The 10,818-nt window shown below is 35.6% G+C and overlaps 1 protein-coding gene across 3 annotated transcripts in view; it reads left to right on the forward strand.

The window, feature by feature from the left end:
- The window catches only part of MYEF2 (myelin expression factor 2), a 31,739-nt gene that overhangs the window by 19,297 nt on the left and 1,624 nt on the right, over window positions 1–10,818 (forward strand). The window contains exons 11-16 of one of the 3 annotated variants that reach the window (XM_047863563.1): window positions 662–712; window positions 1,005–1,073; window positions 1,317–1,415; window positions 1,705–1,767; window positions 3,477–3,685; window positions 3,765–3,816. In XM_047863563.1, the coding sequence (XP_047719519.1) occupies window positions 662–712; window positions 1,005–1,073; window positions 1,317–1,415; window positions 1,705–1,767; window positions 3,477–3,685; window positions 3,765–3,816 (543 nt within the window). The remainder of the gene's footprint in view (window positions 1–661; window positions 713–1,004; window positions 1,074–1,316; window positions 1,416–1,704; window positions 1,768–3,476; window positions 3,686–3,764; window positions 3,817–10,818) is intronic. The other 2 variants (XM_047863564.1, XM_047863565.1) reach the window with 2 other exon arrangements.

The raw sequence follows: 10,818 nt of genomic DNA on the forward strand, positions 1-10,818 counted from the left end.
TTATATTCATGACAGAATGAGAGTAAACAGTCAAATAATATCTTAATATTACTTGATGAACAAAATAGTTTTGACTTATTGGACCCCAGACCATACTTTGAGAACTGTGTCTTAATTGATAGAGTACTAAATGCTCTCAGATTCCTGTTTTTTGCTGAGATTCTATAGCTAAACTTTAAAAAATCAGTGTAGCTATGGTAATTGGTCTGAATGAAATAGAAATTTTTATTCTTAGGCCCTCTACCTTCCTAAACAAAGGCTTTTTTATTCTTTGTTTTTTTTACTGCTCCCTTAGCTGCCATGTTGAAAAGGAGTCCTTACTTTCTGACTCGATCTCTAAATCTGCTGTGGTGATACTTTGTGTGTGTCTGTGTGTTAAAAAAAAAAAATGAACAGTTACCTAGTCCTAGATATTCTCTGCTTGAATGTGTGACCAGTGAATTTTTTCTTATTTAATAAATATTCATAGAGGCCTTTTTGAAGACTCATGATTAGACAGCTGCTGTACATAGCACTTTAAAGCCTCACACATGTGCCCCACTGCTTCTCTAGCATTCCGTCATGACTAGACCAATGGTATCTTTTGCTATATTGTGTTATGTCATTCTTTAGTCCTAAAAATAAGATTGACTGAACGTACATACTATGTATTTTATTTGAGGTATGGGAATGGATGGTCCAGGTTTTGGAGGAATGAATAGAATTGGAGGAGGTATGTATAAGCGTTTGTTTTTTGTATGTACCCAGTACCATGTTTAGTAAATTAGAAGCTGTGTTGAGAATTCTAAGGGAAAAAAAAGTCATAGTTTATTGTTGGCTCATACCTAAAGGCTGCTAGCAGAAACTGAGCCTAGTACATACTTAAGAGATGGGAAATGATGTGTTAAGCCCCTGCACATGGTAGAGTGGATGAAGAGCTTACTGGTGAGACATAACATTTACAACATGTACCTTTCAGCTATATAGCTAATAGTCAAATCTCAAAATTAATCTTTATTCCGTAGGAATTGGGTTTGGTGGTCTGGAAGCAATGAATAGCATGGGAGGATTTGGAGGAGTTGGCCGAATGGGAGGTAGGTAAATGTAGGAATGGGCACTGTAGAGGTCTCCAGAGGGCATATGGGGCATGACGGGTAGAGACAGGCATAACAGGACGGGGGATATCATATGGCATGTGAGGTAAGTTGGTAAATCACAGACTTTTTGGTATTTGTGACTTTTGTCATCTTTTCAGTTTACTTTCATTATGTTCCTAAATGGATTACCATGTACTGATACACTTGAAAAAGGGTTAATTTGTTGCATAATCTTTTCAGAGCTGTACCGTGGTGCGATGACTAGTAGCATGGAGAGAGATTTTGGACGTGGTGATATTGGATTAAATCGAGGCTTTGGAGATTCCTTTGGTAGACTTGGTAGGGCTGGCTGCATATTTCTCCTTTTCCTTTTTGCAGATTATGTTTTTCAAAGTCTGTTTCCTTTTTTTGTGAAAAATTGGACATTGATAATGTTTCATGTAATTTATTGATGAAAACCACTTTAGGAATTTTAATGTACTAGCTCTCTTTTTCAGTAAATTACATATTTGAACCTATTTTTAGAAGACGTACACTTTTTGGTTACTGTACAGCTGAGAGCATAGTACCTTGGGAATTTTAAAATATGATTCTTCCAATTAATTAGTATCTTTCCATCCTTGTTTAGGCAGTGCAATGATTGCAGGAAGAATAGGAGCTTCTAACATGGGTCCAGTAGGATCTGGAATAAGTAGGTTTAAATTTTACTAGAATTTATTCAGTAGTATTTGAGTGCTTGCAAAAGACTTTGCAAGAGTAGTTATTATAGTATAGTAATATTTTTTTCTTATGTGTTAATATGTCTTGTCATAATTTAGAGAAACTTTGAGAGTTACTGAGCTTTTCTGTTTGATCACTGTTTGAAATTTCTAAACTAACTTTGAATTTTACCTCTTTGACATTTCTGAACTAACAACAGAGTATGTGTTAACTGTCAGCTAATCCAAGAAGCTCCGTTCCAACTGAGGAATCTGGGGATTTCCTTGATCATGTGTCAGGAGGAACTTTTGCTTTAGCACCAACTTTGTTTCCTTGCCTATTGTCTACAACTGCTATTGGTGACTAGCTTATTTCATGTGTGAACATCTTGTGTCTTTTGCCCCTGTTACAGCACCTCTAGAGACTTCCTGAGGTTGAGAGCTAAGGTTGAAAGAGATGCTTATTTCCTTTCCTCTTAAACCTTTCCTGTGATAGAATCAAGAGTAGTTGGGGAATGCCACATTTCTTCCACCTGTTTCCTCTACCACATTTTAGGCCTTATGTTAAATCTTAAAACATGGCTCAGTTTTTGATCTCTGTTGCTTACTGAGCCATGTCTCTGTGAGCTCTCCATACTTTATTGACTCCTTTAATTGATTGAAACCTCACATAGGAAATACAGCCTACTTAAAGTTTTCTAAGGGCAAATTCAGAAATCCTGTCAGCTGAAGATATTTACTTCCATTTTACCTTGCTTCTCGTTCCTTTTCATCATTTTTTTCATCCTTGGCCATTTTCCCAGTAATCATAACTTCCCTACTTTCCTTTTTCACCTCAGTGTTTGTACTTCTGTTTCCCTAACTTTAGATTTGTTATTCATAGAAAGCCAGTGTGAGGGTGGTTAATTTTTGAAATTTCTCCATATGGGGATATTAGGTACAAGAGAAAAGAAAAAGTTTTGGGAATGTATAGGATTGGAATAATTAAAGGGGACTCAGTGCATAAGAATAAATTTGGTATGAGCTTTGAGTTAAATTCTCAAGCTCTGGCTAGAGGGGTGTGATTCCATGTTTTTCTATCTCCTTAAGTTCTATGTAATATTGAAATTAAAAGTTAAGTTTTCTGTGGTTATTGAAAATTGAATTGATATGAAAAGAGAAATTGCATGTGAAAATACTGAAGATACTGAAGTGAAAATATTATGTAGGAGAGTATGATAAGAGCAACAGTTAATGTGTTGGGAGTTGTAATATATTTTTTTGTTTTAGCAGTTATTACACATGGTATTAAAAAATAAACATGATAAAACTATAATGTTAATGGATAAAACAGGTAGATAATTTACATAACTTAAATGATGCTATTTTATGATTGGAATAGAATTTTTTAGAAGTATATATGTGTGATGTATTAACATAGTGGCTAGAATTAACAGATTCAGTTAGCCATTAACATTCAACTAACTGAATGTAGATCAAATTAAATTCTATTTCTTGGAAGATTGTTATTTTGTGTGTATGAAAATAATTTTATGTTTATGTATTATCTACTTATATAAATGAATTAATTTTTTTCTCCCTTTCTTTCTCAAAAATGATTCTGTCCCTCCTCTTTCCTTCTTCCTCTTCTTTCTCCATTTTCTTCCGTTTTTAAAAAAACACCAAAATTCCCCAACCCCCCCTTTCCGTTCTTGAAATCCAGGTGGTGGCATGGGTGGCATGAACAGTGTGACTGGAGGAATGGGGATGGGACTAGACCGGATGAGCTCCAGCTTTGATAGGATGGGACCGGGTATAGGAGCTATACTGGAAAGGAGCATCGATATGGATCGAGGATTTCTATCCGGTCCAATGGGAAGCGGAATGAGAGACAGAATAGGCTCCAAAGGCAACCAGATATTTGTCAGAAATGTAAGCAACTAAACGTAAAGGATACTTAAAATTATTTTTTTCTTTGTATATCTGTTACTAATACCTTTTTTCATTCTAGCTGCCTTTTGACTTGACTTGGCAGAAACTAAAAGAGAAATTCAGTCAGTGTGGTAAGTATACTAATGACTGCAGATATGATAATATTGATTACAGAGGAAAAACTGATTTTAAACCTTTAAACACTGTGTTTAGACCTTACCTGTCCAGAAGTCTGTTCCTGGATAGTATGACAGGTCTAATTCCACTTGAAATAAATTATGCTGCTCTCCTCTGACAAGGAGCAGTGCAAATTACTTCTAAATAACAAGATTTAGAGTAGAGCCTGTCATTGTCTTCTGTGGAGAAAGAGAGGGCTTGCTTTATTACCTGATTTTTAAAAGGTTAGTATATCATCATTGCTTGCGTTTAAAAAGATTTTTTTCTGTGGAAAGTACTAATGAAGGGTATACTTATTTCCTTGTTTTTAGTGGAGTGCAGTGCATTGCCACCATGACCCCAAAAATGCTGACATCCAAATGATGTGGGAGTCTATCGATGAGACCCATTCTGCACATTGTTTCCTGTACAATACAGGAAACTTAGCTGATAGCAGAGAACCCACTGCCTGGAGTTCCTTAGACGGGTACATTCTGGTGGCCCTTCTAGCTCTTTTATAAACTGTTCTTGGCTGTGATGGGCACTATGTACAATCTTGATATGTTCGTTAGGTCTGTAGAAGATTAGGTGGTTTTACTACTTGAAAAGGGGACTTTTGCTGCTGGGAGAAATAGTGTGAGTGGAACAGCGTAACAGATTTCCTGCCAGTATTTTTCTGCTGTTGCATGGTATCCCAGAGACTCTCTGATCACAATAGTAAGCTATATGGGTGGCCTGTAGTGATGAAAGGAAACTAAAAGTGGTACATGCAGTTCTTGAGAGTTGACAGAAAGTTAAGAGTATTTGGAATATATATTTACTTTTTTTGAGATCACGAAGGGGATAAGTTTAGTGTTCTCCCACAAAAGTAGCCTTCAGCTCTTCTCATAAAGTGGTGGTGATCACTTAGGATCACGTGGATATCATCTGTGTTCTGAGTACCTGACTCTGTTGTAGTAATCTGTTCATAGGTTGTTTTTTTTTTTTCAATGTTTATTTTTTGAGAGAGAGAGAGAGTGTGTGAACAGGGGAGGGGCAGAGAGAGAGGGAGACACAGAATCCGAAGCAGGCTCCAGGCTCTGAGCTGTCATCACAGACAGCTGATGCGGGGCTGAAACCCACGAACTGTGAGACCATGACCTGAGCCGAATTCGGACACTCACCTGACTGAGCTACCTAGGTGCCCCTGTTCATAGGTTTTCTTCCCTCTTAGATAGAGGCTTTTGATGCAGGAACTGCATCGTTTCATTCTAACATTTTTCATTGCCTCGGTATATATAGGAAGAGTTTATTAAATGTTTATGAGTGAGTTAAGTATTCTGAGCAGATCTTCATTCATTTATTCAGTTACTTATTCAGTCAATCAGTCTACAAATAGTATGTTTTTGGCAGTCTGCTTGTCATTAGAATTAGACATACAAACAGTGAAAGATAGTATCCTTGCCTTCAAGGAACATGCAGTGTGAATCTGTCAAAGATGTTCTTTTGACTCCTTTTGTTGATTATCTTTTTTTTGGCTTTCATGTATATTCAAATAAGAGAAACTTAATGTTTTTTAATTGTAAAAATGTTAAAAATGAGGTAACTATTAAAACAGTTACCATGGGGGCGCCTGGGTGGCACAGTCGGTTAAGCGTCCGACTTCAGCCAGGTCACGATCTCGCGGTCCGTGAGTTCGAGCCCCGCGTCGGGCTCTGGGCCGATGGCTCAGAGCCTGGAGCCTGTTTCCGATTCTGTGTCTCCCTCTCTCTCTGCCCCTCCCCCGTTCATGCTCTGTCTCTCTCTGTCCCAAAAATAAATAAACGTTGAAAAAAAAAAATTAAAAAAAAAAAAAATAAATAAAACAGTTACCATGAACAGAAAACAGAATTGTAATGTTGTTTTCCAGTGTTGGTAGTGTTTGTAGGAGTAAGAGGATCTATCAGGATGAGTCAGCAACATCTGGCCATGAACCCCATAGACTGCAAAAGAATGGACATGTTAGGGCCTTAGTGAATACATCAAATGAGGAGCAGTGGCGGCAGGTATAGGTCATATCTGTTGTAGTTTCAGTGAAAAAAAACAGCGCCAAATGAGATAAATGACATTTTTCAAAGTAGAACTGAGACACGAAAAGAACAAAGTGTAGTACACAAATGACATTACTGAAAATGTGACCAATATTGATTTGACTTTTCTTTAGCATATGTGTAGCAGGCACATTTCTTTTTGAGGTCACATGTGAGCAAGGCTTGCAGCAACTTTGAGGTCTTGTATGGAGATTCTTGTTGGAGTGGCATTGATTTGATAGATGGACATTAGCAATTCAGACGTTTTCTGAAAGGAAAAAAGTAGTATCCAATTCTACATTTAAAAAATGTGTACAGCATTTTAGCTAATACAATGAAAGGTGGGGGCGCCTGGGTGGCTCAGTCAGTTAAGTGTCTGACTTCATCTCAGGTCATGATCTCGCAGTTTGTGAGTTCGAGCCCGGCATCAGGCTCTGTGCTGACAGCTCAGAGCCTGGAGTCTGCTTTGGATTGTCTGTCTCCCTCTCTCTATGCCCCTGTCCCATGCTGGCTCTCTGTCTCTCAAAAATAAATAATCATTAAAAAATTTAAAAAATAAAATTATTTTTTATAAGAAATTATTATTCTTTATTTTAGCTCTCCTCTTAGGTCCTTTATTAATCTGTAGTATCGTGAGTGTAATGATTTTTATTTTTCTTATCAATTCTATTGTAAAAGCTTCTGATTTTTATTTAGATTTATATTAAAGTAATGCCACATTTAAATAATTCCCCACCATCTTCCTCTTTTTAACCTTAAAATGCATTGATGGTAAAGAAAATAAGTTATGGGAATATAGAGTTAAGTGTTCAGCTATTGGCAACTATGGAAGTTACCTGGCTTATATGAATTGAACTATCCATTTTTCTGTCACAGCACTTTATTTTCAAATCTTAAGAGAGTTTTTTCTTTCTTAGTATGAGAAGTTTCTTTCTAACCTGTTCCAAGTCAATAATGACCTCTTTCACAGTAAAAGTCAGTTTTGTTGTTGTTTTTTTCCCCCTTGAGCCCAAAGTGAGTAAGTATATCCTTTTGGTTGCTTCTTAGTAAAAGTCTAGTGGTACTCCATGCATCTTCCCCAGACAGTATCTGTCGGTAAATGGCTCACCAGCAAAGCCTTCTGCTTACCAAATGTCTATACAAATCTTCCTTGACTTACAATGGGGTTACATTCCAACAAACCCATCCCAAGTTGAAAATATAGTAAGGTGAAAATGCATTTAATTACACTTAGCCTACTGAACATCATAGCCTCACCTAGCGTACCTTAAACGTGCTCAGAACACTTATATTAGCTTATAGTTGGGCAGAATCATCTAACACAAAGCTTACTTTATAATAAGGTGCTGAATATATCATGTATCATTGACTAAATATATATCATGAATATATCATTGATTAAATACTATACTGAGTGTGAAAAATAGAGTGGTTGTGTGGGTCCAGAATGGTTATAAATGTATGGCTTGTTTACCCCTGTGTTTGCCTGACTTACTGAGAGTTGTGGTTCATGGCTGCCACCCACTATCACTAGTATCATACCACATACCACTAGCCTGAGAAAAGATCAAAATTCAAAGTACAGTTTCTACTGCGTATCACTTTTGCATCATCATGATGTTGAAAATTGCAAATTGAACCATTATAAGCTGGGACCATCTATAGTGGTTAACTGTCCTTGATGGGGCAAATACAAAGGCCAAGAAAATGTATTTTAGGTTATACTACCTCAGTACAATATTTCTTCATACTTTGTAATTTGGGGGAAATTGTGCTCACATATCCCCAGACATAACAACATGAAGAATGAGTGTAGTAAAATAGATCTTTTTTTAATCCTACTCTATGTAATTCCTCAGTGACATGCATTTTTAAGAAGGCTGAGTATAAATTAACTGAACCATTCAGAGTTAGTTGTAGTTTGTGCTAACGGACTCATATGGACATAGTCTTTCAAACTTGCTCCTGTATTTATTACACACTTTAGCTATACTCTGACTTGGCTTGGTATGAGGCAGGATCATAAGATTTTAGAACTGCAGTGCAAGGAAAGCCTGCTGAATTATTCCTGCTATAAACCATGTAAACAAATATAACTTTGATCCACAGATTTCCATTATGTAGTTTTCTGGATCAGTATGCTTGTTAACTGGCTAGAAAATAGAGACTTGGGTTAGATTTTATTTACTAAACCACGTGCTGCTTCAAGGATGACTAGTCGACTTTAACTCTGGCATATTTTAATAGTGAAACATAATGCAGTAACAGTAAAAATAATACATGAAGAGCATTCACTGATAGTCTTTTGTTTGTAAAGAAACACTAAAACTTTGTTTTTTGTCCCTTATATCATAATTACAGCTTCTTATAGAGTATCTGATTTTGTTTTTTTCTTTTGTGGTTATGTTACACTTTCACTTTGGTAATGGCTTTTATTGAACCATTTATTTATTTTTGCTTTAATTTTGTCTATTTTTAGATAATGCTTTTATATCAGCATTTCCCAAAGCATACCCACAGGATGTTAATAGGCTGGATTAAATAAAGTGAAAAGGTTTCTTTCACTGCAGGATAAGTCATTTTTTAACTAGTATATGTAACAGCAATATGTTTGATTATTCTGTTGTACTGATTTCTCCTTGCGTACTATTTTGTCCTATACTATTATTAAAATAGCAGTTCTATTTTCGTTTTTCTTGGAATCACACAAGATCAGTAGGTATTTAAGTCATTTAAGAGAGTCCTCAGACTTTGTAATATGTAAATATAGCCAAGGGGGTCTGATTTTAATTGTTGGAAACTAAATTTTTTTCTCCTCAATTATTTATCTTTAGAAAAGTAAATTATCTCAGTTGGTGTTTTTATGGGATTAGAAAACGTAAAACGCCTTCTGGTTCTATGCCTTGTGGGAGTTTTGAACAGTCTTACCATGAAACAAGTATCTATAAGCCACTTTCTGTAGCCTGAGTGTTCAGACTGTAAGAATGTGGAAGCATTTTGGTGGAGAGACCTTGTCAGATTGAAAAGCTGTGAGATCATGGTGGGGTCAGGAATTTGGGAGTCTGACTGTTGATTCCTAAACTGATAGAGACAATTTAAGAGAAGAAAGAGAGAGGGAAACTTGAAAGATTGAGACAGATTTTGCATGAGATAATTACATATTTTCCTTTGAAGTTTTGAAGATTTCTTGGCTTGAGTAAAACTTACTATTGCTAATAAAGCTGATGTTAAGAGAACCCCTAAGTTTTTATGAAAGGTGAAAGTAGATAAGGAAGAACCTCTAACTTTAAAAGCCCTTGAAAATTCTCCACAGTAATCCACCGAAATCACTGTACTGTGCTGCCTTTGACCAAGGTATGCTTTAATTAAACTTGCTTTTTCCAGGTCTCAGCATTCACAATATTAAGAGGACTCTGGAAATTGCTCTGCATCTATCTTTAAAGTTTTTTAAAGTTTCATTTTATGTTGTTTATTAGAAAATGTGATTTCTATGTTTTTTGTTTTGTTTTAATGAATTGTAGGTTGGTTATATATTGTTTGAATTTACTTTAACCATGATAATATAATTTTTTCTGGGGATTAGTATGTTTTATAACTTCTAGAACAGTTAAAGGCTCCCTGGCCTCGGTTACAAGATCATGGTTTTGACTCGTGACATTTATTAACTTGGACCATTTAGTTAGGGTGAGCAGTTGATTACCAGTTGGTTTAAAAAAATGCAGTAAGAGTGGGATTGGGGAAATGGTTGAAAAAACAAAAACAGAGTAGTCCAGGATGTTATAGATAATAAATCATTCAGATCAAGATTTAAACAGAAAAAAAAAAAAATTTTCTGCTCCTGCATTGAAGTTAAAATAGATCCTATCACCTGGGAAAGGGCTTATGCAGTTTTTTTTCTTTTTTTTTAAATAAGGCTTTTATTATCTCCCTCTCCTTTTTTGTCCCTTTATAGAACTAAATATGTTTGGCTTTCTAAGTATGTTGCTAGACTAAAATTAGCCTGTAGTGATTTGGCCACTATATAATATTCAAGGAAAGGAAATATGGTAAGTGGGCACACAACTCCCCTAAATGTGTGTGGATCTGATGATAATACATCCCAGTTTGCCTGGGGGTAGTCTCCTTTTCATCTGTTATTTGTGTGTAATTACTAATCACTCTCCATTTTACTCTCAAAGGTGTTCTGGTTTGGGTGGTGGATGTTTATGGATATTTTGTAATTTGACGAATGATTTGGTGAATATCAGCAGTGATATTACCTATATATGCAATAATTGTCTGATTTTCTTCCTCCTCCTCAAAGCTTCTCTGAGATTCTTGTTTGGGCCTTACCATCACTGTTACTTCTATTGATTTAATCTATGCTATCTCTTCCATGCCTATTTCCATAACCTATTTGGTACCACTCTTACACTGGAGTTCAAATTGTGGTATTGAATAAATAAAATGGCACTGTGGTTAATAAGTAGAATTAGTGGGGCCCTTTTTGGCCTGGTAAAAATTGAAATTCTGGGCAGTTGCTACTATTTGCAGTGGTGAAATAATGAAAAGGAAGATAAAAGGGAAAGGAGAGATTGGGGAGACTGGGCAGAAAGTGAAAAAAAATTTTTTTTTTTTCTAAAAGTAATTTTGTTCATATTTGTAAGTTTGTTATTGTGCATGGTGACTTGCTGGCATTTTATGCTGTTTGCCTTGCTGCTATAAATTTACTTCAGAAACTAAGAATTTAAAAGTATTTTTTTATGTTCTACTTTAATAAAATATTAAATCCTAAGCAAATTTTTTTTATTCCTATTTTGTATACTTTAACATGTTTATATTCAGAATGTAAAATGATGAGAATAATGTTTATATGATGTTATTTTTAAATCATTAATATTTTTAGCCAGCTATTTATCATTTCATTGGCTATGAGGAATATCAGACCTG

Source organism: Prionailurus viverrinus, chromosome B3 (assembly GCF_022837055.1).
Source record: "Prionailurus viverrinus isolate Anna chromosome B3, UM_Priviv_1.0, whole genome shotgun sequence".
Classification (NCBI taxonomy): Eukaryota; Metazoa; Chordata; class Mammalia; order Carnivora; family Felidae; genus Prionailurus; species Prionailurus viverrinus.